The sequence below is a fragment of the Musa acuminata genome, chromosome BXJ1-6, assembly GCF_036884655.1.
Source record: "Musa acuminata AAA Group cultivar baxijiao chromosome BXJ1-6, Cavendish_Baxijiao_AAA, whole genome shotgun sequence".
Lineage (NCBI taxonomy): Eukaryota > Viridiplantae > Streptophyta > Magnoliopsida > Zingiberales > Musaceae > Musa > Musa acuminata.
In genome coordinates this window covers 12,234,965-12,261,598 of record NC_088332.1, presented here as the reverse complement: position 1 = coordinate 12,261,598, position 26,634 = coordinate 12,234,965, and the positions used below count along the sequence as shown (strand labels likewise).

The window sequence follows — 26,634 nt, the reverse complement described above, 5'->3', positions numbered from 1 at the left end:
GACCCTCGAACGGTGCATTCGAGCTACTTGCCAAAACCAAGCCGAGTCAGCGCGTGGTTGGTCGTCGAGGTGTTCGCTTCCGCGTGCGGGGCCCGCTCGAGCCAGCCTCCTCCTTCGCAGCTAAGAAATAGAAGTAAATTAAGAAAACAAAGCCCATCTTCAAGTGAACCGCGCCCAAACATTCGTACTACAACCTTTTTCGTCCCACGTGGCGCTATGCGTTATGGAACATGTATGGGTCCCGCATTTTCGAGTTGGAAATATAGCCACATGTTGAGGTCAGATATGATGTGAGGGTATTAAGTCGAGTGTCTGAGAACTTTGGTCGTTCCCATGGGCTGGAAATGAGCCGAAGAACGATATATACACCCCGTTCTTCCATCATGCCCCTTCAGCCGCTGCGTCCTCGTTCTCTCCGACCACCGCATACCCCTCAAAACCCCTTTTCCGTCAATGGAGCAGCAACCTCTGCTTTCATCAGGTACATCTTTCTCTCTGATTCTCACTCTCTTTTTCTCTTCTCTCACTTGAGTTCCGGCGGAGCTCGCTGTTTTGGTTACCGGCTATAATTCACAATATATTGAAGGGGAAGAGGGAGGGAAAGCGGAGGAGTCGTGGGTTTCGTACCAGTACGTCGGGAGGAGCCCGTCCGTGCATGCACCCCCATCGTCTGTCGCGGCCGGAAAGGAGTTGAGCGTCGAGGAGATCCGAGCAGCCTCCGTCTTCTCCTCCGACCACTATTATCCGCCTTCCATCCACGGGGCACTCGTCGGCTCTCCTGAGTCCGATTTCTCCCAAGGTACTCGTTTCTAGCTTTAGTCATTAGTCGTACGGGAATCTCTTTGATTGGTACCATTGGCTGGCAAATTAGGGTTTGTACTCTTCTTTGGAGGTACTAAACATTGAGGGAACTCTCCTCTATCCCGAAGCAGAAAGGTTTTTCTGATCTACCAGTTGTTAGCTGTGGCTTGGTTTCATGTGTTTGAATGGCGTGACGAATAATGCCTCATAGTTTTTCTTTGTTAGTTTGTGGTCGAGAACTAATTAATGTTGGATTGGGAACAAACTGGAATCCTATGACTTTCACTTAGTATTTATCAACGATATGTCTATGCAGTATGAATAATGTTGCCTTTGACACCAGTTGTTACAGATCAAGCTATTATTCCTCAAGGAGGATACGATGGGTACTCTGGTGGATACAGCTCAAAAGAATTTGGGAGGTCAGTTTTAGCAATGTGCTGTCAAATCTGCTGTTTTCAATTGCCATTTGGTTGATTTTTTATTGAAGATTCTTATTATTGTCGCATCTCGCTTCTTTTTCTTCTTCAATTAGAATTATGATACATTATATGCTGTGGATACAATCTCAGATATTTAATTCGCTGGTACAACCCTAAGCACTAATTAAATGTTTAAAGTAAACAGCCTAGGACTCAAAAATGTTTATGTATGACAGTCTGTTGGTTGTTAGGAATTTGCTCTATCTGCTGCACAATATTTTGGATTTTGGTTTCTCATGTACATGTTGTAGTTGTTGAATTATTATCCAATAAACAAAAATTTTCACTTCTAAGACCTCAGCAGGCCTCTTCTTTCTTAGCATCATGTAGAAGGTTTTTGTTATAAAAAAATGGTAGTTTAATTGTGTTTAAATTGATTTACAGGCAAATTCTGGATGAAGTGGAAGTACGACAATTACTTATTGACCATGTGGGGCACCGCTGTTGTTGGGGAAGTCAACCTGCCCGTAGGTGGAAAATATGCTCAATTGAGGACTGCAATGTATATGTTGGAACTCTAGAAACTTTTACAGAGGAGAGAGAAACTATTGAAGAAAAAGAACCATACTTGGAGGGAAAATTTGATGGGAAAGAGAAGGGACAGGAATTTGGGGTGTGGGAATTGGATCTGAGGTCTGAGTTTCCAATTCTTTTTGTGCCACAAAAAGAAACAAGGGTTAAGATCCCTCATTCTGAAGCTGTTGAGAAATGCCCTGGTAAGAGCCTATCATCTACTACTTATGTCTGTAGATTTTTTTTCCCTAACAGTAAATCATTTTAGGACTAATTTATATTCAACTGCTAATGACTCATAGACCAAGTAATGACTTGCACATAGTTTAGTTTCACCTTTGGCGTGGGATAATATATCCTATAATTTATCAGAAGAGAACATTTTTTACTAAAAAATCCCTCATGGTGAATTGTTTTTGGAAGCTTCCTTCTTGAGGTAGAATTGTTCCTAGATTTTAGGTTGTCCAACAAAGATTAAGTATGAACTCATTTCTTATTACGTTGACAGTTTTCGTTCAGTGAAACAATCTAGATACCAAGCAGCTTAAAAGGGAGGCCTAGATGGGTAATGTGCTAGATGTTTTTCACTCCTTTGTAGATTTTTCAATTTACTTCTTTGATGGTTTCAGTGAAATGACTGCTATAACTTTGTAAATATATAGTTGTAGCTCTGTCTCTGTCATATTCCTTTTTCTCGGTGATTGAAATTTAAATATTTAATTTCTAATCATTCTTTTACATCCCTTGAAATATAAAATGTGTTAATGCCAGATGACTGTGCAATTTAACTAGATGCTATTTTTAATTATTTCTATTCAAAATTTTCACCAGCTGCATTATTACCATAATGTGTCAACTGTTATATCCATTAAAACTGGCAGAGTGTGATAGTCGAGGCGATATAGTCTGCCCTACATGTAATGCTGGTCAAGAACGTGGTTTTTACAAGGAAAATCAGATGACCCAGTGTGCTACTTGTTATGGAAGGGGTTTGATTGCACATCGAGATGGATCTGATACAATGTAAGCTAGTTGAGCATTCTATTAATAGTGGTTCTAGATTTCTTTTGTTGTCTATGGAAACTTATCAGTATCAAGGTTGTGACAGATGCACAAGATGTTCTGGGAAGGGAATGTTACCGTGTGCAACATGTGGATCCCGGGGCCTTGTGAAATGCCATTCATGTGAAGGACAAGGCTCTCTCATTACACGCAAAATTGCTCTTGTTAAATGGTATGTTTCACATTAACACTAAAATTTTTTATCGATTTTGAATGCTGAATTTCAAGGTCTTAACTGGCTGATGCAAATAGAACATGTCTGAATGCCATTGGATTAAAATATTTTTTATGAAAAATAATCACTAGCTTGTCACATTCTTATGTGATGCAAGCCTTTTAGGAGCAGTTGCATCTCGCCTTACAAATTTATATTCAGAATTCTGCATGTTTAATTTGTACCTTCTATTAAGCTAATTCTTTGAATTTTCTATTACCGATTTTCTTTTGACAAATTTGTCTGTGTATAGTTATTTATACATTACTTATTAAAGAGCTAAAAATTGCAGTTTATGTTTCTGCAGAATCAGGATTTTTTTCCTCAAAAAGTGATGAAACATAATTCACTATGATGCTGGTCCTTATTGGTTGTTTAAGTTCCAAATCAAGGGATGACAAATGACTGATATCATAAATATAAATATCAATGGCTGCAGATGAAACACATTAAGGTTGAATCATGGACATTGAGATGGAATGGAAGTATTCAAGAATGAAACACTATGAACATATTGACTTAGCATTTAGCAAACTTTAGAAAAAAAGAAAGAGGAAGATGTGTTACTGATGTGGCATATACGAGTTGAAATTGAACTAGAGACAAGATCAGCTTTTATGTTCAGTTCATCAAGAGCTCCTCAGATGTAATAAGTTGCAACTTTTGGTACATAATCAAATTCATACCTGTAGTTTGATCCATATTAAAGAAACTATCTGCGTGGTGCCCGAAAACAAGTGTGTATTTACATGAGCTAGTATCTTAGTCCAAATCAATGATCAGCTCCATAATGAGTGGAGCTGAGCCATATATTGATTTCCAGTTAGAAGGATAATACCGCAGTCTGATGCAAGCAAAGACATTCTATCACAGAATAGTAATCCCTTGCTCACATTGGTGGATTTCAACATAATTTCCTACTAATCATATCCCATATTACTGACATGGATAATGCACCATAGAGAAATCAATTCCATTTTTATGGTGAACATTTGAGTAGTATGCTTTTCTATTATATCCACAGAAATAATCTGAGGATTTTCTCTTTCTTATAGCCATGTAGAAGTTTTGTGCCTTATGTCACACAAGCTGTCTTCCTCCTTTTGTATGTGACATCTTCAACAATCATTGACAATTAGCTTTGCTGTTCATTGATGAACCACCCATCCAAATGCTTATCAACATAAACTAATTTAATATCATCTGTGTGTAGAAATAAATCAGTATCCTAGCTTTTTTAGCAGACTAGATTCTTTATGATTATAGAACCTATCCAAGCAAGGTAAGATAGTTCGAACACTTGTACCCATATTAAGGGCTCGCAGAAAAAAATTCTAGTTGCATTTTCCCCCCTTTAGTACATCAAATAAAGTATAGTACAAAAATACTCTCACAAAATTAGTAAAGTTCTCCAGATTGAACCTTGGTTTAAATTATCACTCACCAGACTTGATGTTGAATCAAGCTTCCATGGGCTTGAACTGCATTATCAAATGAGTTAAGTTTACTGATTTTTTGGCTCTACTTGTTTGCTCTGGTTTTAGTGTCAATTTATAATGTATGCTTCATAGATTTAAAACATATCCATCATAATTCTGTGTTCATCTTTCCACCTATTGTTCTCTGAAGAACATTCTGGCGCATGCCAAACTGTCGTGCTTTAAGAACGTGTGGTTTTATCCAGATATTTATGCTTGTGTTCATCTTATCTTATGCTTCAGTACTAAAGCAGACTGAGAGCCAATTCATGATATATTGGTCTTATGTGCAGGAAGACGCTCTCCAACCGGAAAGTTAGCGCCACCAGCGCTGCTGCCTCAGTTCCTGATGAAGTGTTCCACAGAGCCAGGGGGGTCCAGCTATGTAACATTCAGGCGTACCAATGCACACCTGCTTTTTTTGCCGATTCATATCTCCTCAACAGGTTCTCGTCTGAAGTCATTGCTAATCGCTCTCCGATTCCCCCCGCCGCAAGGGTCATCTGCGAGAGGCACATGATCTCTGTGGTACCTGTCACACGAGTGACGATGGGTCATGGCAATCGATCCTTCAGTTTTTATATAATTGGATACAGCAGGGAGGTTTTCATCAGGGACTATCCTAAGAAGTTCTGCTGGGGCTTATGTTGTTGCTTTGATTGGCTGAAAGTATAGTGTTCATAGACTAAGTTGGAAATGATAGACTCGTGGATGAAGGCATATGAAGAGTGTAATTTGCAGTCGTTTGTGTCTATGTTCTTAAGTATAATAAAGGTCTCACACTGCATTGTTTGTATGGAAGCTAAAGATGTGGACGAACACATATGAAGAGTGTGAAATGCAGTTGTGACTTGTATCCATGCTTTATCAATATAATAAATGTTTCGTTCTGCGTTTGTTTTATGGTGTCTACAATAGAGGTGTCAATTATATTTGCGGGGTATAGATATTTGTTCCTAATGGTGTCTTCATCTTATATTATTATTACATTATATATATAATATTTTTTTATATTTATTATTAATAATCTTAATAAAAAATTATATACTTATAATTAAATTCAATACTTATAACTTCAACATTCTAATATTAATCATTAAATTAAATTTATGTTTAATTTTTTAATATTTTATATTTTTATAAATAAAATGTTTTTAATTTATGTTTATAAATCAATTTTATGAAATAAATTAATTAGGAGAATTTTGGTGTGTGCGCACAAATTTGTGTATACCTGCAGAAGAACTCGTGCAACCAAACCCGAATACACGAACCGTTTCGGGCTAAGGTGGTCGGTTATGTGCAGATTGGTTCGTTTGCCAACTCGACCACTTGTTTTTGAGGAGCCCTAAAACATAAAAGAGCCCCAAAGCTGCTTCGTTCTCGCTGCGGTCCGATCTCTCGTTCCCCGTTGCTTGTTCCGGCGGTGTCGTATCCTACGACGGTAAGGCTTTCGCTATAGTTCATCGGCATTGTAGGTTATTTTATCTATGGAAGTGAATCTTTGCCCTCTGTTGAACAATAATGAGCTTTGTTTCTTCGATCGTTACCACTACAATCCCGATGTCCTAACTAAGCTTTGGTTCCACGAATTAAGCTCTTGTTTGTGAATCTTAATTTGATTTCATGTGTAAGTAGCGTAACTGGACCCCCGCCTTCGGTTTCGATTTGTTTGCTAGCCGTATGTGCTCAGCACTGCGCCCCTTTCTTTCTCGGTTGTTTATGCTGGGTCTTTTTCTTTTTATTTTTGCATAACAATTATGATCATCTCTGCATCAGGATTTTCAACAAGTTCCACAATGGCTACTAAAAACGGCGCAAGCAGTATTGAGAAAGAGCAGGTACCTAAATCTTCTTGTGCATAATATTTTCTCCTCATTTTGGTCGGTTTATTCTTATCATTGGATATGGACCATGTTGGCAACTGTTATTTGTGTTCTTGATCTCTTATTCTCTGAAATATTTGAATTGTTTTCTTCAAGTTCACTACGGAACTTCTAAACACCGGTCTTTTGCAGAAGAAATATAGCCTTAATTCTTCAATCGGTCAAGACAGTAAATGTATCTTGTCCTTGGGCCTGTCTTCTAGTAAAGTCTTTTGCTTATTCAATCTTGGGTACACGTTTGTGAATGGCATTTTGCAAAATGCAACATAGAAATGCTGAGCTTTACCATACTATGTGATGCTTGTTGCTTCAGCTATAATATGCATGCTTATGTGTAAATGATGTGGATATGTTTTTCTTCTCCGTAGTATTATTCTTCAAGTATTTAGCAATCCTATAAAGACACTGATGATCTTTTTTACTTGAATTTCATGACCATTGGTATCGTGATTATCTAAGCTCATTTTATCATTTTTCTTTCTATTTTCTAATAACTTATCTTATAGTCTTCTAACCTAATTGTGCAGATATTTGGAATGGCAGAGAAAGAAATGGAGTACAGGGTGGATCTCTTTAACAGGTAAGCAATCAGCCTTCAAATGTAAAATATTAAAGTTACTTAGCATCAATGTCCAGTTGATGTTCTCCATGCTTTGAAAATTCCCATAAATCATGTGGCTGGGTTCTTTGTATTTTCCATTGCTTAAACTTCACCAGTTCACCTTTCTTCATCTGTTGGGAACAACCTCTGCTAACTCGGGTTCTTGCTTTGATGGAGAGAAATGCTCCATAAGAGCTGATTGAAGGTAATAAGAAATTAAGAATATTACATTATTCTGAAAACAAAATAACAAAGGTTCAGACTTCTTTGGAGCTGCGAGCACCCTTAACCATAGAGAATTATGTGCTTAGGGCTTAACTTATTTGAAAGGGAACTTTTTCAATCTTCATGCTGTTGCCCTGACTTAGCCGACCTTATTGAGTTACAGAGCTAGCTGGCCTTGTGTAACTCGATACTAAGGCTGGCTGATCCTTTACACGGATGGCTTCACCCGGTGCTCTTTTATTCAGGCTGGGAATAATCCTTTCAAGTCAGGTCCCTGCTGTAGTCCACCTGCTAATACCTTTAGGTGTTCTTTCAGGGTCTTGGATTTGGTCTTTTATACTTTTTCAAACTCATCCCTCTGTTGGCCCAGTCAGAATGAGAGCTTGCTGCAGCTGCCAAACGATGTATCACATTTTGTGGCTCCCACAGGAGCTGACCCAGCCCTTCATCAGTGCAGCAGTCTGGCTGGTTGCTGATGGGATCTGGGCGTAAACTGGAGCTGGGCACATCAGCCTCATGTCAGGCCTCAAGATGATGCAATGATAATTATAAACATTATCATTCTCATTCTACCAGTTTGCTAAACAAACAGCATGCAGTTCTATCATACAGGACCTAGTATAGCTTACAAAAGAGGACTCTCTTTATTTTTCTAAAGGTAGAAAAAAGGTGCATCATTTGAAATTTTAAACTTTAACATGGTCAACATGTCACCATGTCACCAAATATTGAGGTTCTAAATTTGAATCTGAAATTCATCCAGGTAGGTCTTTGCTACTTATATGGTAACTTGTATAACAGGTGGAATCATTTGACATTTTTTCTTTATTTTTGAAACAGGCTTACACAGACATGTTTTCAGAAATGTATTGAGAAAAGGTTTGTCATGCTACAGTTGCAACTTTTTTATGGTCTGTTAGCACTTTGTTTTGCTCTTTATGACCTTATCTTTTTCTATATTTAACATCTGTTTGCTCGGTGACATGATAGATTGATGTATTTTGCTCTCAAAATATTTTTGGAAGATTTCTTTTCTCTAGAGTAGAAATTTGTGTTGACTTTCCTTTAAAATGATTAAATCATCAAATGTTGTTGTTTGTACTGAGCAAGTAATTAACTAACAACTACCCTTGATATTCTTTCCAGGTATAAGGAATCTGAGCTCAACATGGGTGAAAACAGTTGCATTGATCGCTGTGTTTCAAAATATTGGCAGGCAAGATATTTGGAGTTGCAGACTTTTATGTAATGTTGTATTTAGTTAAGTGGTCTTTGTACATATACTTTCATGTTAGTAAAAAAGAGAATAGATACATCTAAAATCAAGAAGCACCTTACAAATTATTGTCTTCAAACTCCCCTTCAGTTGATTAGATACCATCATTACATATCAGTGCAAAAGTAAGAAGAGAAGCTCATTGAGGTTCAGTTGGATTGTGTGTGAAGATAATTTTAAGTGGAACAATAGTGATATATGTAGATGCCCCAAAAGGATGAAAGGGACTTGTATGATAGGTGATGGCATAGTCAAAAAAGTTCTTTACATATATCATATTGTTGAGTTCTGTAGAGTAAAAACTACTAGTAATTTGCTATGTAAATGTTTCAGACATGTTGGCATTCATATATGACAATATATTATATATGTCTTTGATGTCAGTCTGTCATCTTTTTAGTATCTGCCTGATTTATCATTGTTAAATCTGCAAGTTGCTTACATCACTCTATTCTGAAAAGTCCTCGATCTATTTTGGGTTATCATTGCATTGGAGCTTTTTGTAACCTTGGTGTTCCTTATTTTATTTTGGGGGGAAAAAGTGTGTATAATGTGCAGAACTTCTTGGAATGTGAGCTTTTAGGAAAAGAAAATAAATCATCCAAATAATATTTCTTTTATCCTGTACTTAAGACTCCCTCATTTTGATTACCACATTCTAATAATTGTTTGATAGTTGATCAGTCATTTCTGAAGAGAGCACTCAAACTTTGTTAAAATGGACTTTTACTTTTGCTAACTGTTAGTTCATGCTGCTTGCTGTTACCAGATTTTTATGGTACCGTGAAGAAATATTATCTTAGTCTCCATGATTGTGGTATTTGCAGGTGACAAATTTAGTAGGGCAACTACTTGGTTCAAACAGGCCTCCGATGTGAAGCATCTGATGCTTTTCAGACCAATATGCTATTTCACAATTGGCAACATATATCAAATGATCATGCAACACATTCTGCTTTACTTTGGACACAGAGAGAGGCAACGTCTAAGATAAACTTGTTTAGAGAGAAGATCATGCTTTCTTTTTTTGGTCTTATGATTACTTGTTTAACGGTGACTTTTTTGGGCATCTTTGCGTTCATTATTCAACAGCAGTTGGGATACAAAATCAGTTTGTTATCTAGCCACACATGCTAAAAAATGTGTGTGGAAGATTGGTTACTACTCATTCCTGCTCTTTTTACTTACAATTCCCATCATGAAAACTGGCACCAGACCTTATACATAATCGTTGTCTCTGTTTGTTGATTATTGAATAATGCTGCTTGACATGGCTGGTCCAGTGTGACAGGCAGCAGATGATTGTGCCTCTTTGGGGTTATGCTGCCTCCTCCACTACGTTAAGCTACCATCTTATGACAGTTTTCCTTTACAATTTTCTTGAAGCATTTACATAATCTTAGATTTGGATATTCGAATGGTTAGATTCTGCCTAATGCTAGGTTGATGTTAATACTAGCTCAGTTTTGGTGATTTGAGTTTGGTTTAATGACCCCAGGTGCAGTCATCTCCAGTGTTGTTCGTAGATTCGAGTGCATGTGCTGCGGGGTCATGTCAGATTCACTTGGAGAAACACATCACATGGTTGGTGGATCCGTGGATGTGGCCATCTCATCTACCTGCTGCTGCTGCTGCATACCTGTATAGTTTGTGAAGTTTAAAGCAGGACAAATTTTGCCCGTTATATTCCTTCAACGGCTATCTGAATCAGGTCATCAGCCTTTATCACCTTTACGTAATGAATAGCTAATGGACACAAGCAGATCGCAGATAGCCGTAAATGGAGGTTGGTCTTCTTCTCTGACCTTTACCGCGATGAATAGCTAACAGTAGAAAAAACAACTGCAGAATTACTATACCGTACTCCAGTCTATAATATATGAGGCAGACAATCAAGCTCTCCTAACAGGCGAAAGCGGTGGATGATTTGGTGGTACATAGGCTTTGGCAGCACTTCGCCCCAGCTGATCATTCACAGTTTGTTCCTGCTGCAAGTTATTTGGTTCTGCTGGATGATTGCAGGGCTTCCTGCCATGGAGCGCTGCTATGCAAATAGCTAAAGCCTGAAGCAAAGAGATGGATGATCGAGACTCCACGGTGTAGAGCCCCTGCTTGAAGGCAACAATGCTGAAGGCGGCATGTCTTCTCTCTTTCGATCCGCCCTGAGAGAGTTCAACAGCCGTTGTTATCTACTTGAAACCAACACAGCCAGGAAAGCAACAGATGACCGGTTAGGCTGCCATACCTGAATCGATAGTTCAAGTCTTTGAGTACCATCTGCGGTTTGACGGGCTTGGAAAGAACACGAGGTATTATTGTGCTGCTCTTGAAACTTGTCGCTGAGAATAGTTAGCATGCAACCCTCATCCCAGCCTCCGCAATCGCATGCTCCTCCTGATCTCCATCTCTCTATCAACGGCGAGGGCTCGCCATCGGTCGACGAGCCATGAACCCCACTTGGAAGTATCACTCGAAGCCGATCTGTCTGCAAGCATTTCTCATCACTCGAAGCACTTGTATTTCCTGCTGGATTCGTCGACTCGGTGGAGGAATCCGACTTGCACATGTATGGTGGTGCCACCCTAACAACAATGGCGGCCAGCTCGCTCATAGCTGAAGAGTCAACAGACTTGTCATACGTCGGTGATGGATGAGCACCGAGCAGAACGAACTCTCTCGCAACACGAGACCTGCCATTGTCGTAGCTCCTCGTCTTGCAGAGTGAAACCTTCAGCTGGGCAACAACATGGGAGATCAACTGATGCCTCTTGTCTTTGTTCCCGTAGTTGCTCCAGAACATGCTTTTCTTCTTGGCACTGTTCACAGAGAATATCCTGTATATGCACTCCAGATCATCACTACCGTCGAGGCTTCTCATTGTTATTGCCGCTGCAAGTACTTGGCTGTCACAAGATGAGAGCATGAACAGCGGGAGGCCATTCTTCCAAGCAACTTGAAGAAGAGCTTGCTTCATCGATGCCGCATGCCTTTCATCAGGTAATTGACTTGAAGTAATCATGCTTCTCCCTGCAGGACATGCAGAGTCTACACCTGTGTTTAAGGGCTTGCGCAACCCATGGGAAGGCATGTCCATTCTACTTAGCTCACAAGAATGGCGACCGCTCCATGAGGCTGCAGATGCCCCTGTCGAATGAACATTGTTCTTCGGCTTCAGTATAGGATCCAGCATCCTCCTCAGTGGGCTTTGCCTGTGCTTATTCTTGAAGGTTGCTTGATCTCCAAGTGAATTATATGGACAAGAAACAGGATCAAATTGCTCTCTGCATGAAGCTTCCTTCGAACTAGAACTTCTGCTCATCCTTTTTAGAACAGTACTTGAATGGTCAGATGATTTCCTTCCTGCCACAGCCGTCACTTTTGCTTCAGACATCCTGGATTCTTGGGCTGTATTGGCTCCAGGATGATGCTTGCAGAGACCTCTAGAGAATAGTTCAGTGTCTCCGTTTCTGCATATGGATTTATCGGTTGGTACTGCACTTTCTGATGGAAGAGTGCAGCACATGTCATGTTCGTCTTCCGGAACGGCAAGAGGTAGAGGGCATGAGTGAGGAACCTGAGGATATCGATGGATGATTTCGACTTCGTCAGCTAAAGTACCTGAATGACTGCAGCCACTTCCCTCGGCCAGCCAGTCGTCAGTGGTTAATGGGGGGGAATCAGAACTAAGCCATCCACTGTCGATGCTCTCTGGAAGATGATCCCATCTTCCTTTGAGAACCTGGGAAAGTTGTGGCATATGGTTGGCCTTGGATTGACACTCTTCTGCTTTCATCAAGCTGCCATTTGGGTCCTCTGCCATTCCAGTTGCAGTAGCATCATCAATCTTGTAACTTGAAGGTGCAGTTGTAGAACGTGGAACTCGCAGTACCTCCTCGCAGGACATGGCTTCCAAATCTGATTCTTTACTGTTACATGCAACATGTTTGTGGCTTAAAACATCAACACAAAAGTCTCCATCATGATCCTTATCACTTCCACCAGGAAACTTGGTGCAAGAAATCCTTGAACCAGGAGAGCCTTCTATATGTCCAGAATCTTCTCTTTCATATGCAACAGGCGATTTCTTCCCTCGAGATAGAGGACTAGAAATGGTTCTACAAGATTGGTTGGAGAATCCAAATGTAGAAAATGATGAGGACTCAGTGCTACTAGATGTCGAGTCTCCACCTCCCACATCCGTGACACATTTTTGGTGGTATGTCCATCTCTCAAGAAGCCCCCAATCCAGAACTCCAAAATTCAGTGCTTTTCCATGAATGTCATCTCCTTTCTCGATGCGCTGAAGATAAAATGGCACATTTGACATGTTCATAACTGGTTCATCGATACCGGTCACCGTCCTACCGGGCCATGGCTTTTGAGAAGTCCTTAGAGGTGATGCGACTGAGTTTTTCTTCATCTTGTGCTCTTCTTTGGCCACTGTTCTAGGGAGCTTTGCAGAATTTATGGCCACAAACTTCTCTACGAGGTCAACATTCTTGATTTTGCTGGGGAATGAACGGTTCTCCTTGTACGATCTCGAGCGGTGAAGCTGAAGTGAGCTCTTTCTTTCATGTTTATTGAACAGCATTTCTGGTGTTCTTTCATCCTCTGCTTCAACTGCTGGTATTCTGAAAGGCATGATTGGTTAGCTCTCTTCCAAAAATTTCTATCAGCTTTCTTTGTCTTCGCTGCAGCTTGTTTCTTATACGGCACAATCGAATTGCCTGCGATTAGCTCTCACAACATGACCGTGTAAGCTCCCGATTTCCTTTATCATGTTGAGGGATAAAGAAGCTTAAGCGCATGCGAACATCTTCGAGTGGAAGAGTGCATAATGCTGCCTGCATCAAAGAAAGTTCACGATCCATAAGTTGCTCTTAATCACTACGGAGCAAAGAAAGTACAATTACTACAGTGAGATATCAATCTAAGACCGAAGCTTCATTTGGACACTTCAAGAACAAAATTACATCGCAGTGATCTTAATTGGTGAAGAACTACCGACCATAACGCAAGAACGAAGAATGCGAGAGTTCTATTACTATTCACTACAGTGTATCGCTTTGTAGCATGTATAATTACTTTCATTTCATCTACAAGCCAAAGGGGGAAAAAAGGGTCTGTAGAGGCGATGAACGGAGAGTCTCCAGAAGCTCAACGAAGTTGGACATCACCCAATTCTGATCACTCCAGACTATGAAGTTTCTCAAATTTAAGCAACAATTTTTCTTTGATTTGAGCTGCTACTACGCATCAAACAAATGCATACGATCAACAAAAGAAAAAGGCCCTAAAAAAGATTTTTTTTTCTTCTTCACCAACCTCACTGGTCCTGAGAAGTGCATCTACTGCCATCCGGATACTCTGAATTCGGCAATGCTTACATTCTTGGGGAATGGTAAGAAAGCGGCACTAAGTTTAGGCAAGCAAGCAGGTCGGAAACAAAAGAGAAGAGAAGAATCGCAACAAGGGACTAAAGGGAGCAGACATGAACTAGCCATTAGGAGGAGGATTCAGAATGAGGCCATACCGAAAAGGAGAAGAACTCGAGATGTGCATCTGCTTTGCCCCTTCTTCCCTGTTTCGCTGAGAAGAGTTCACCGTGGCCTCGAGGGACCAAAGTAAGAGAGAGGAGCAAGATCAAACCAGAGAGCGAAGAGAGGAGAGGCTTGGCGATCGCTTTCGTAAGGATAGGAGTAGTGCGGGGAGAAGCAGAGCGGCAGGCGGTGTCGTCCCTACCGATGAGGAGGAATCAGCCACCAGAGGCGGTGGGGCGGGCCGGGAGCAGCGGAGGCGCTTCTGTTGTGCCTTCGGATCGTTGTGGAAGGCCAGCTGGCGGAGGGAAAGAAAACGACGGGCGGAGGTCGCTGAAAGCGAGTCGTGCAGAGCTTCCCCCCACGCCCTTCCCACTCCGCCAAAGCTGTGGGTCCCGCACCGCTCTCTCTCTCTCTCTCTCTGTGTTAGATCTAAATGTCGCATACTCTCGCACTTATATCTTCGTAGAATAATTAACGTCACCATAAAATGACATTAACTAAGTCGAATTAATTGAATTATATATATATATATATATATATATATATATATTAGTGAGTTCACTTGACAATTTTGACTGTGAAGTCAATGTTATGGGCCACTGCAGCATGTGATCTCATGTCTGCACCAAACCAACCCCCACAAGTGTGTCCTCGACTGACAAAGACGTGTGCGGGGGGGTGAGAAAAGAATAGTTCCACCAATGCGGCCCACCATATAAACTATTGCCAGCTGTCCACGTCACAGTACGCATGTAATTAAGTTTACATTGATTTGAACTATAGGAGTTAACAACATCATTTGATTGTAGCCTTCTTCGGCAATCATAATGATTATTATTTGGAACTGACATCAAATTATGAGACAAGTGATTGTTCGATCGAGGGGATATACGGCATGATTCCAAAGCAACTACGAGTGATCGGTGCCATCACCATGGACGATGGATGATTGCTCTCGGTGGCCATGGAGATGGCCTTGTTTATCCCCTGTGGGTCTTTATTTCGTCGGAGCTTGCTTGGATTCATATTAAAAGTGGATAATATTAAAATTTTTATGAGACTAATATATTATATTTATTAAATTTTAATTAAAAATATTTTAAAATAATAATTTATATCAAATAAAATTAAATAGTTTAATTAGTCTATTATATTTAGATCGTAACTTTTGGTATCAAAATCGATTTAATTAATATTTGAATATGATGAGAGGATTTAAATAAGAAATAATTACTTGTAGATAGGTCAGAGGACTCATCATCATGTGAAGTCATCATCGGACTACACTTCAACCATACTAAGAATTGATCCTTAACAAGAATATCAAACCTTTGAGTAAAGAAAATTATGATATCCAAATTAACGTTATATTAAGAACCAAACTATGTAAAGCACCAAAAGAAAAGATATTACCTAATATGTGAGGCGATATCTTCGTTAGTTATCAAGATATAATTATATAAATATATCACTCAGTTTAAAATTAGAATAAATATTTTTTAATGGTTGAAACTAAAAAAATGCATGTTATTAATTTATGAACAAAATTATTTTTTATTTTTATTTTTATTTATATATCTGTTTATTTTATTCTGAAATCTGAGAAAAATGAATCGGGCCGGTACAACCCGGCTCAGCCCAGTGAATGTCGCGGCCCGTTGATGTCGGCCGACTCTGCAACCGCAGTGGTTTGCCAGCCGACTCTGCAGTGTGCACAGGCCTACGATTACTAACCAAACACCAAGAAAATTGCAAGCTCAAGTTGCCCGATAGAATACTTCTACACGCATGCAAACCGTTTGCCAGCCAACTCTGCAATGTCTACTGTAACATATTAATCACCAGCCACCACGCCGAGAAAGTTACAATCTATATAGAACCAGAGTACTCGTGATGACTCTGGATTCATGGTATCGAGTCCCTCTCTGCTCTCTTGAGTTGTGTTCTCGAGATGCTTCTTAGGCTTCAGTGTTCATGCATGAAATCGACTCTGCTGTCCGAACCAACATCGACAGAGCCTTTTCCCTTCACCTCTACACGGAGATAATTCGTCAATATTTTCTTCACACCAAATCCATGGTTATGAGACTTACCGTCGACGAAGACAGGGCTCTCTTCCCTCGTAGAACTAATTAACGGTGCAGGCGAGAAACCTGTCGCGGAATGAGCACTCGCAAATGCAGTGTCTGAAGTAGGCGCCGAGCATGGAGATGATGCTTTCTGGTGGGCGATGACACCGGTTCTGGAATCCAACAGGTGGTCTGAATTCTTGCTGAAGTCGTCTACGTACAGCAGTTCATCGATGCGAGCAACAATGTTGAATGCAAGGCTCTCCAAAACTCTGGAATAGCTTTCAAGAATGGATTTCCCGAGGTCCTAAAGATTCAACCACATGAAATATCAATGCTTCTGAGGTCGGAATCGAAAGGGGGAGAGTAATTGCAAGGCACACAAACCTTGTTAAACTGGATTTTGCACACATCCAGTGCGGTTTGTGTCAGACCAGGAAACCTCTGCTTCAGGCAGAGCAAGATAGTCTCAGCTCTGTCAGCAAATAATTCTCTTTTTCCTGCGTCCACAACCATGTCCTTGACGGCGGCGCTCCAGGATGATTTGGTGATGGCGATGCCATTCCTGTTGCTTACAGGTCTGGCCACCCTTCTTCGACGCCAAATGTACGTTGATGCCTCGACACGGTTTGCGATTTCTAGAGCTTGGTGTTCGGAGGACAAATCAAGACAATCGAGAAGACAGTCAGGCGAAAATTGATCCGAAGTAACATAACGATGCATCAAATCACCCAAGCTCGCTCTTGCATTCTGTGAATCAGAACCATGCCATCAATTCAGGGTCTAACACGAGGAGAAGCCAATGGATGGAGAACTTTACTCGATAGAGGAGGAGGAGAGCACACCTTGGGAAGCGAACTAAGGTAAGATTCGGGAACCTCCATTTCTGCCAAAGCATCAGTGTTAATAGCGATTGAAGCCTTCAGAATCTGATTTGCACATTCTCTTTTGTGCTGCAACTGCTTTCTTGTGTTTTCATGAAGACCATCGAGTGGAACATGAGGTACGGGTAGCCACCACTTCTCTTCTTGCCGGAAAAGTGTTCTTCTGAAAGAGGCCGAGCCATCAGAATCTGGTGCCACTATACCTTGATCAACATACCAAAACTCCGGATCATTGAAACTATCAAGTATTTCCTGCAGAAAGCCAAAAATCAGTGAGAGCACTCTCTTGAAGTCTGATATCATTTATACATGTAAGGATTCTCACGAGAAGCATGTTGTCTAATTTTCGCAGTGCTGGCAGATTGATGTACAAATCTGATCTTGGTCTGCAAGTCATGACCTGAATTCAGAGGGCTAACAGTGTAAGCACTCACAAAAGTTAAATCATCATGCCATCAAGTCCAATGCCAGTGTATTTATTATAAGCTAGGTTGTTGAGATTATAGACGATGGTTTCGGAACAGAGTGTCTGGATTCTTTCTGACAGATGCATTCAAGGTTCGTTCTGGTTATAGCCAGAAGAGTGGAGGAAGAACAGCATGTACCTCGAGCTTGCTCCCGTCAGTAAATGTTTGCCAAGAGGGCATCAGATCCACGATGTGATCACTAACACAAAGAAGCCACTCCATCTCCCTTCGCCACATGGACTTCTTTTCGGGAGGCAGAGGTTCCAACCTCCAGAGTTGCCCAAACACCGTGGCTGTACAAGAACAAGTTGCATCAGGTGAAGTTCTCTACCAAGAAGAAGAGAAGAAGCCAGAAACCACAGCACGCTTACCGCACAGATTGGTGATGGCATTGGAGATTGCCAGTGCAGTGCATACTCCCTTCCCGCAGCCTGACATGTCTTCTCCCAGCAACAGTTTGGAAAACCTCTCCTTCATCAACTCAATATCTAACCGAATCCCAAAAACAACACCACAAAAATCTGAGACGATGACCGACCGGATAATTAATAGGATTCGGTAAACTAAATACAAAGCTGTAAGCGGATCAGAATGTGCACGAGATAGCAAATAAAATAGCAGCATTAAACATAACTAGTTAGTTGCCTGTTTGCCATATGAAACGTGCAAAGCACCTGAGGCACAACCTCTGAGCTTATCAGCTTTCGCATCATTCGAATCGGTTCTTTCATCATCCGCGTCTGCATCAGAATCCGAGGACTTCCGCGTCGGCCAACTCGATGGCACCGACGGCGGCAGCGATTCCTCAGAGCCGCTCGCGCCTCGTGCGTCCTCGCCTGGCGAGGTCTCAAAGCTTGAACTGCTCACGCAACGCTCGTCTTCCGTCGAGTAACTCAGCATGATCTTGCGCTCTCGGCCAACGTAATCGAGAGGTTGTTCCCTGTCACCGCATTTCTCCACGGAATCCTCCATTGCGAGCCTTTTTCCCCAACAATCACGGTGATCTCAGACACACAGAAAGCCCACGCTTAATAGTCCTGACACCGAGAGGGCGGTGGTTGGCTAAAGTTAGCCGAGGGGAAGATGTAGTGCTTCCTGGGGTCCTCTCCGCCTGCCTGCTTGCTTGCTTGCTGGAGGAGGGACTAGTCTGGCCCCTAAAGAAGGTGACCATTTCTGCAATCGGCAAAAGGAAGAGCAACGAGAGGACGACCGTGGGGACTCCTCGGTGACGGTTGGTGATGGCCAATGATAACCATAGCTGGATCTTATACATGAACTCTATCTGGGAGATGGAGAGAGAAGCGCCACGGGCTTTCAAATCTTATTCTCGACGGTCAAATATTGAACGGAAACGGAGACCAAAAGGAGGGGTTCGCAGTAAAGAAACTCCTATCTTTTGATCACTTGATGCCCGAGATTGTGCGATGATCGAGTCCAATTCAAATTTGAAACAGGAGAAAGAACATTTGGCTCGTGTTTGATCGAGTCCATTTCAAAACTAAAGTTGGAAACAGAATCTGCCACTGCCAAATGCAATTCCAACTAATGTCGAGCCTCCACGTCATCACATGGATGTACAAAGGAGGGTGAGTCAGTAGCCGCACCAAGGAAGGGATCCGATAGAGATCAGAACCCATATGCTGAATCACAACCACAGCCGTAGCACTACAGCTTATGTGATTATTTATTTTCCTTGTTCGAGCCGTACGTAATGACAGATTTCTCCAAATTGTGGAGATAACATCAATATTCATATGGATCCATGTAATGCACTTGTAACAGTATGAACATAAATAAGATTGTACAGTAGCAAATCAAAAGAAAATTAAGAAATTAAGAAAAGCATTGGCCAAGTCTAAAGCTTATCTCGAGCACTTCAATTAAACTATTGCAACATTCAACCACCTAAAATGGCATGTCACTATGAACTATGATTTGGTCTTCATAACAAAGAGAAGATTAGAGAACTTGTACGCCAACTAGGTACAGTATATAAATATATATATGAGCAAAACAGTAGTATGTACCAAACCGAGATTGGTACAATGATTACATGGGCATTAACGCCTTAAGTGTGAAGATAGTTAGCAGCCATCATCAACTCCAACGTAATCTCGGGTTCAATGTGAAACTCCGTCTCTTTTCCACTGCCAAGAACAACAACCAAAAATGAGTGGAATTCTTATTCTTAGAAGTCACCAAAAGAAAAAAAAAAAAAAGGATAAAAATGAAATGAGTCCAACATGTTGGGCAAACATAATATTCAAACACATAAAAAATACCCAAACATATATAGAATTCTTGATGATACTATCTGATTAGTATTATAACCAAAATGTAACACCAGGATCTTTCTCACTTTTTTATAGTGAGATAAATATTCTATTCAAAAATATAATTGTTTACTAGCAGAACTAATGAATTATTCACAAGGTTTTTAAGAAGATCCAGTTAGCTTTCATTCATGAAATAAGGATTGCATAGAATAGAATAAGAGCGAAGCAACAAAAGAGTATCTAAGATTTCAAGATACACCACTAAAGTTTAAGACAAGGCTACGACTCAGATGATTTTCTTTAAAAGAAATATTAGTTATTTGGAGTTCCCTAATGTGACAACTGAGCTGATTATGACGTATGTCACTATCCCTAAGTTCTGAATTTCCATGGGAAAAATAGAAAAAGCATTTCAATGTCACCTTACCTCTTTGTAATCAACATAAAAGTATTTGTCTAGGAGACTTGGTGATTGAAGACACCTTTGTGTTTCATACTGAATATGATAAGTTGAAAGATTAGCCATCTATAAATTGCAGATGATTACTGAATGTTCTCTGACAGAAACAGCACAATATAAGAAAGATGACCGTGTTGGACCATCAATTTGTTCACATTGTAAAAGCATCTGAGAGGAAATTAGAACTGTCGTGATTCAACATACAGATTATAAAGTATTATGGGATTCTAACAGACTTAAGTTCTTTAATATTATGGAAACTTGGAAAAACATCCAAGAAAAAAAAGCTTGCTACGGTAACATGAAATAGTATAAGAGAATCACAAGATATGCATTCATCCATTGGATGGCTGGTAAAAGCGATTAGCAATGCATTATAGGCTAACAATCGGAGGACTGGATCTGTTTTCTGCCTAAAAGAAGCTGAAAAAATTTAGCATCTATTTTTTTGTTGTGGAGTGACTGTCAGGATATTGGAAGCTATCTCAAAATCATACAGGAATACAAGAAACACTATGTAACCAAAAGTAAGGGAGAAATTCTAATGCATTGCATGAGGAGATGTTTGTTAGAAAAATGAGTAGTGAGGTTGGCAAGAGGGAATATTATGTACAATACACAACAAAAAGCAAAAAATCAAGTTCTAGTTGGACTTGTTCATACTGGCTGGTATATATTGGTCCAGCAAAGGATTGGACCATATAGGTTCACACACACACACACACACACACACACACAGCAACAAACTATGAATAAAAAAAATGAGTAGTGAGGTTGGCAAGAGGGAATATTATGTACAATACACAACAAAAAGCAAAAAATCAAGTTCTAGTTGGACTGGTTCATACTGGCTGGTATATATTGGTCCAGCAAAGGATTGGACCATATAGGTTCACACACACACACACACACACAAACTATTTCTTCAGTGATCAGATGGTACAGGTTGGAACACTGATATCATACCCATCTGGTTAGTTGCCAAGACCATTATCAAATGGAGATTTAAAACCTTAATGAGATGTGATTTGTTTTTTATTTTCTTTGAGTGTTACCATATGCATGCTTAGTTGTGATTATTCCTGTTCATTAGAATTAAAGCTCACTTGACAAGAAAAGAGAAAGGAAAACTATATGACACAAGTAGTTAGGATAATTTCCTTCTGAAATAAGACTCCATTATTACCCATTGGCCCAACAATAGAGAACACGAGTGTAAATAGTTCAAACCAAGTACTCCTCTATCTTTATTACTTTGGTACAAAAATGGCTACAATTTGGATTCGGAAAGGTCACTGATGGTCACCATTCTGTGAATAAACTTAAGTATCCTAGGAACCATATTGGAGGATTAGATGAAAAGGAAATATGACGGAATAAATAGATTGTGCAATGACCAACAACAGTTTCTGTTAATGCACTACCCAAGCATGAAAGTGAAACCACAAACAACAATATGCTGACCGGCTGGTCAAATATAAAATAAATAACAACCTAATACTTAATTGCTCTCACTTGTCACAATAACAAGTGAACCATGGAATGGATGACAAGTAACATGTAAGAGATACAGTGTCAATAGAGGGTCCTCAGAGAAGTTGTGAATATGTTCAACACTAGATTCTGATAGTATTTAGATGGAAAAAAATTACAGAGCTGCTAATGTGAAAGAAAAAAAGGTTGTAGTAACTAGCAAGCAGACAAGTCTCCCTCCCTCACTCCTACTTTTTTGTTTTACTTGAGGAAGACAGCATTTTGGTCAAATTGAAAGGCCAATCTTAATGCTGTCAGCAATATGGAATTTCATTAGGAACAAAGCAACTGACATCTAAGGTGCATAGAGAACCTGACAAACTATACTTCAATGATTGTGCAATGCCAGAAATAGGCAAATTTTCAATGGAACATATCAACTATAAGCTCGTTACATGAGTCTCTTAATGATTTGTTATCTCATCCTCCATAACCATGGAATCTCTTAAAGTCTTTTATATATAATCAATTATTTGTACCTAATCTTATGTCAAAAGACCTAAGATATCAATCAGGAATGGTATAATATTATGAAAGTCTATGCAATATCATGAAAACAAAAGTTAAACCAGGAATCTAAAAAAGATCCTTTCCAATTATACTCAAGGCAAGGAACACACTGTCCTTTTTCTTTTGAAACCATGTATAGTGAATAGGGGTTACATATGAATGGACAAATCCATAGTATAGCTTGGATGATTAAGGATTCTGCTACATGACTATGGAGAAAACTATCAGATACATGTCCATTAGCTTAGATATCAAGCATCCAAGAAAGAGATTTGATTCCACAACAATCAATACACTGTTTCAAAACTGCTGCTTATTGTTTTGGGGAAAAAAAGAGATAGCATCAAAAAGCCTATTATTTAAGAACTATTAAGCATATGGCATGGACTAGTGGGTTAGCAACCTAAAGCAGCCATGCATTTAAGACCACTTTGGCTTGTACTAAAGTTCTGAGTAATCTTAAAAGTTAATTGATAAGTGATACCTCATAACGATAATATTTGATGAAGAATCATAGAAGAAGACTAATTCTATGAAATTAGAAGAAGTTATGTCAGCTCACATCAATCAATCGTCAGTGCAATTGGCAAGAAGTAGAAGCAAATCCATGGCGAGCAAATAAGCAATTCGTTATTCTTAATTTAGAAGTAAAATAGATTGGGATCTTGAAACCCTTAAATTTGATGAACTTCGTCGACCCAAAAGAAAAAGGAAAGGAAAAAACAACAACGCGTACTAATAAGAAATCAAAGTGGGAAGGATGGCAACCTGGAGTATTCGAGGGACCAGTAGAAGTATTGGCAGATCTTCTCGAGGATAGGAGTGCTGATCTCCGGAAAGGTAACCTGCCCGTGCTGCGTCTCCGCGAATCCACCTGCGCGCCCACAAATAGACGACAACTTATTTCGCGATCGCTCTCGACATCAGCATCAGATAATAGAACGATCGAAAGAGAAGAAGAAAAGGCGGAGGAGGACGAGCGAAGGAAGAAGAAGGGGGAAGGGGAAGGATCAAAACCGACCTGGGGAAGTAAGCATGTTGCGGATGGTCTGGGAGACCATGGCAGCCTTCTTGTCGATGACGAACTCGAAGCCCTCGGCGCTAATCAGCTTCACCGTCTCCTCTTTCCTCGTGTTCTCCTCCCCAGTCTCCATCCTCTCGACGCCACCACCAATGTGAACCCTCCTCCCTCCCGGAGACTTATGTGGAGGGTGTAAACGGATCGGATCTGTTCTATCGGATCCCGCTAGAAACCGGTCTCCAACCCGACGGTCCGACCCACAAGAAAAAGCCCATTTGCGTTAGTTGAGATTAGATCTGATCGTGATTTGAATTTTGCATTGAATCACCAAACTCAAATTGCAATTACATGAATGAGTTATTCACCCAAAAAAATCGACGCTCCCAAATGAGCGAGCGATCATATATACGTGATATCACTTTCTTACGAATTAAACGGAAATAATAATAATAATAATATAAGGCGGTCATGTAACAACGGCTCTTGTGATAGAAGGGAACGGTCAGCGGAGGTATTGGTAGGCTTCGGTCTCAAGTTTTAAGCATGGTGTTGGACCGCGTTAAGGAGAGGTGTATAAATGAATGGCCCTAAAAAAAAGGCGGTTTCGACGTTCAAATGCCCCCCCAATTCCTTGGGTGCCCTGTTATTCCTCCTCTCCGATCTCCTCTCCCCCTCAGAAGCATCGACTTCTCGGCCTTCGTTTGATCGCATCTCGTGTCAGGTCGCTTACTCCTCCCCTTTCTGATCCAATTTTGATCTCTTTGCGCCTTGTGTCTCTATCGATTATGTTGTGGTTTTTGTCTTTTTTTTCGGGTTTATGGATTAAATTCATGTTATAGAGAGGAGGAGGAGGAGGAGGAGGAGGAGGCGGATTGAGGAAGAGAAATGGCGTACCGGGTGGACAACGAGTACGACTATCTGTTTAAGATCGTGCTGATCGGCGATTCGGGCGTCGGGAAATCCAACATCCTCTCCCGGTTCACGCGCAACGAGTTCTGCTTGGAATCCAAGTCCACCATCGGCGTCGAGTTCGCCACCAGGACCCTTCAGGTGATCAATCGGCGTCCTTCCCACTGCCCCCTAATCCTGCTTGATTCTGCACACCATCTGATCTCTTCTTGGAACTCGGTTCATTCTCAGTTCTGGATTTAGGATTTCTTGATATATTGTGATATATTGCAGAGCTGCATGCATACTAATGTTCTTATAATGTTACGGAATGCCTTTCCAGCAAGGGTTCATGACTTACCCTCAACATGCTTAACAAATTGTTCCTACATAATTCATGGGCCATATGAATTATGGCAGTCTCTAATGAGCAAGCGAGCTTAAGGGGATTTCTTGGATCTTGTGGTCATACAATGAGGTTATTGCTTAATGGCATTGCGGGCTAGATGAACTATTGCAGCATTTAGTGAGCTAGGAGATATTTATCAGGTCCTGTAGTCATACATGAGGTTAGCCTATAATGAGTTATGGTCATACGTGAGACCAGAGATCACTTCAATAGGCATTATGGAGATTCTTAAGCTAGAATTAACTTTAATTTATGGAGTCTAGTCTAGATTCATAGGATGGAAGGGTTGTACGGCGCATGGTGGAAGAACACATGAGATCCTCCATGTGCTTGAGTCGATCTTCTCGGGACCTGATCTTGAAACATTATGAATCTTCATAGAATCATGCCTGAGGCAATCCAAAGAGCAGATCAGTAATCATTCCAGTCAATTGCAGTCAAAAGTGCTTTCACATATTTGTGAGCTCTATATTTGATGTGGACATTTTGAGTAGAACACCTTCCTGGCCTCTGTTAGGGTCAAAAGAATAGCTCTGCACTCCTGAGGTCAGGTTAATGCGGCCTTTGTGTTAATGACAATGTTGGATGTAATAATTTGACAAATGCAAGGTTACCCAAAGAAAATCTTTGATTTAAATTAGTGAACCAGATAGAGGAAAGATTTCTTTCTTTTTTTACTTTTGTTTCAGTGTCGTGGAGTTTCCCTCGAAATTATAGGATGTCCTTGAAAGAAGATGAGGTGTTGTCCTTAGCTGAGCTAAGCTAAGTTTATTGTGAGGGGTGTTTCATTGTTGTTGCCTGATTACTTATATCGTTCAGTTCTTGTTCTGAACACCCATAGGAGTTTCTGACATTGCTGCTGGTTTACCTATGCATGGGTTTTACCTTTTTCTCTGGGATTTCATCTTGTGGATTGATGGGTGCGAAAATTAAGATGTTCTTGGCTTCATACAGAGGTTGATATCGTCAGTACATATTGAAAGCCTTCTCTTTAGTTTCAATTCATGTGGAAAAGCCTCGTCAGAGGTCGATATCGTAGTGGTTTCTTCAGATGTGATCACTGAGTCAACGTTTGCATGAGGCATGCTCACTTTTTTATGAAGCAATTCTTTGATTGCACAAACACAGATAGAGGGGAAGACAATCAAGGCGCAGATATGGGACACGGCTGGTCAGGAGAGGTACCGTGCCATTACCAGCGCTTACTACAGGGGTGCAGTGGGAGCGCTCCTCGTCTACGACATAACAAAGAAGCAAACTTTTGAAAATGTTCAAAGGTGGCTTCGTGAGCTCAGGGACCATGCGGACTCCAACATTGTGATATTGATGGTCGGTAACAAGGCAGACTTGAGGCATCTGAGAGCAGTTTCAGAGGACGAAGCCCAGACGTTAGCTGAGAAGGAAGAGCTGTCTTTTATGGAAACATCGGCCTTGGAAGCACTCAACATAGATAAGGCATTTCAGACCATTCTAACGGACATTTACAACATAATTAGCCGGAAGGCTCTCGCCGCACAGGAGGCAGCAGGAACAGTTCCCTCCCAGGGGATGACGATTAATGTGTCTGATTCCGCTGGAGGTTTTGCAAAGAGAGGTTGCTGTTCTTCCTAGGTGATTCCCTTCTGCTTGATTACATGGTGCGACACGAGAAGGGTGGATTAGGCTCAAGGGGCTAACAATTTTGGGAGGCTACGAGATGTAGAGTTCCTTTCCCCAGAGGCAATTCCTGAACCATGTAACTGTTGATTTCTTGTTATGATTTGAATGTTGACATTGAAGCATGATTTCATAGCATTATGGCAGTGGAATTCCGTGTGTAGCTTTTTACGGTTGGTGTTGTGGAGTCTCGTTGCAGTTAAACTCAATTCTCCTGAGACGTTGCTCAGTTCTCTTATTTGGAATAACGCCACAAGGTACCTTAATTTCTTTTCAAAGTCGAACAATTACTGAATTATTTAAGACATTTTATATAAGACCCAAAAATACTAAAGTAAATACTATAATTACCTAAAGTATTTTTTTATAAAATATTTTATCTT

At 40.5% G+C, this 26,634-nt stretch overlaps 6 protein-coding genes across 8 annotated transcripts; 3 read left to right on the top strand and 3 right to left on the bottom strand.

The window, feature by feature from the left end:
- Window positions 1-327: 327 nt before the first annotated feature.
- Window positions 328-5,440, top strand: LOC135676319 (uncharacterized). Of its 2 annotated transcripts, none has more exons than XM_065187364.1 (7): window positions 328-481; window positions 587-799; window positions 1,154-1,223; window positions 1,668-1,999; window positions 2,678-2,819; window positions 2,905-3,030; window positions 4,844-5,440. In XM_065187364.1, exons 1-7 carry the CDS (start codon window positions 454-456, stop codon window positions 5,223-5,225), a joined length of 1,293 nt encoding a protein of 430 aa, XP_065043436.1. In that variant the 5' UTR covers window positions 328-453; the 3' UTR covers window positions 5,226-5,440. The 2 variants fall into 2 exon arrangements, with proteins under 2 accessions (XP_065043436.1, XP_065043435.1); XM_065187363.1 differs by having other exon boundaries at window positions 1,145-1,223.
- A 407-nt stretch (window positions 5,441-5,847) lies between these two features.
- LOC103987853 (mitochondrial import inner membrane translocase subunit TIM10) lies at window positions 5,848-9,847 on the top strand. Its single transcript, XM_009406288.3, has 6 exons — window positions 5,848-5,994; window positions 6,330-6,391; window positions 6,964-7,016; window positions 8,103-8,141; window positions 8,409-8,478; window positions 9,366-9,847. Exons 2-6 carry the CDS (start codon window positions 6,350-6,352, stop codon window positions 9,414-9,416), a joined length of 255 nt encoding a protein of 84 aa, XP_009404563.1. The 5' UTR covers window positions 5,848-5,994; window positions 6,330-6,349; the 3' UTR covers window positions 9,417-9,847.
- Window positions 9,848-10,309: 462 nt separating this feature from the next.
- Window positions 10,310-14,489, bottom strand: LOC135583733 (uncharacterized). 2 transcript variants are annotated; one of them, XM_065187360.1, is made up of 3 exons: window positions 14,072-14,489; window positions 10,784-13,382; window positions 10,310-10,700 (listed from the first exon to the last, which is right to left on the bottom strand). In XM_065187360.1, the coding sequence occupies exons 2-3, from the start codon at window positions 13,178-13,180 to the stop codon at window positions 10,431-10,433; spliced, it is 2,667 nt and encodes an 888-aa protein (XP_065043432.1). In that variant the 5' UTR covers window positions 13,181-13,382; window positions 14,072-14,489; the 3' UTR covers window positions 10,310-10,430. The 2 variants fall into 2 exon arrangements, with proteins under 2 accessions (XP_065043432.1, XP_065043434.1); XM_065187362.1 differs by lacking the exon at window positions 14,072-14,489 and having other exon boundaries at window positions 10,784-14,027.
- Window positions 14,490-15,820: 1,331 nt separating this feature from the next.
- Window positions 15,821-18,738, bottom strand: LOC103987851 (rop guanine nucleotide exchange factor 7-like). The gene is made up of 7 exons (XM_009406282.3): window positions 18,173-18,738; window positions 17,870-17,986; window positions 17,637-17,791; window positions 17,357-17,431; window positions 16,993-17,283; window positions 16,535-16,897; window positions 15,821-16,454 (listed from the first exon to the last, which is right to left on the bottom strand). Exons 1-7 carry the CDS (start codon window positions 18,468-18,470, stop codon window positions 16,044-16,046), a joined length of 1,710 nt encoding a protein of 569 aa, XP_009404557.2. The 5' UTR covers window positions 18,471-18,738; the 3' UTR covers window positions 15,821-16,043.
- A 605-nt stretch (window positions 18,739-19,343) lies between these two features.
- LOC135676318 (uncharacterized) lies at window positions 19,344-23,459 on the bottom strand. Its single transcript, XM_065187359.1, has 3 exons — window positions 23,299-23,459; window positions 23,046-23,151; window positions 19,344-19,645 (listed from the first exon to the last, which is right to left on the bottom strand). The coding sequence occupies exons 1-3, from the start codon at window positions 23,429-23,431 to the stop codon at window positions 19,567-19,569; spliced, it is 318 nt and encodes a 105-aa protein (XP_065043431.1). The 5' UTR covers window positions 23,432-23,459; the 3' UTR covers window positions 19,344-19,566.
- Window positions 23,460-23,896: 437 nt separating this feature from the next.
- Window positions 23,897-26,405, top strand: LOC135677716 (ras-related protein Rab2BV-like). Its single transcript, XM_065190092.1, has 3 exons — window positions 23,897-24,019; window positions 24,138-24,348; window positions 25,724-26,405. The coding sequence occupies exons 2-3, from the start codon at window positions 24,184-24,186 to the stop codon at window positions 26,204-26,206; spliced, it is 648 nt and encodes a 215-aa protein (XP_065046164.1). The 5' UTR covers window positions 23,897-24,019; window positions 24,138-24,183; the 3' UTR covers window positions 26,207-26,405.
- The last annotated feature ends 229 nt before the right edge of the window (window positions 26,406-26,634 follow it).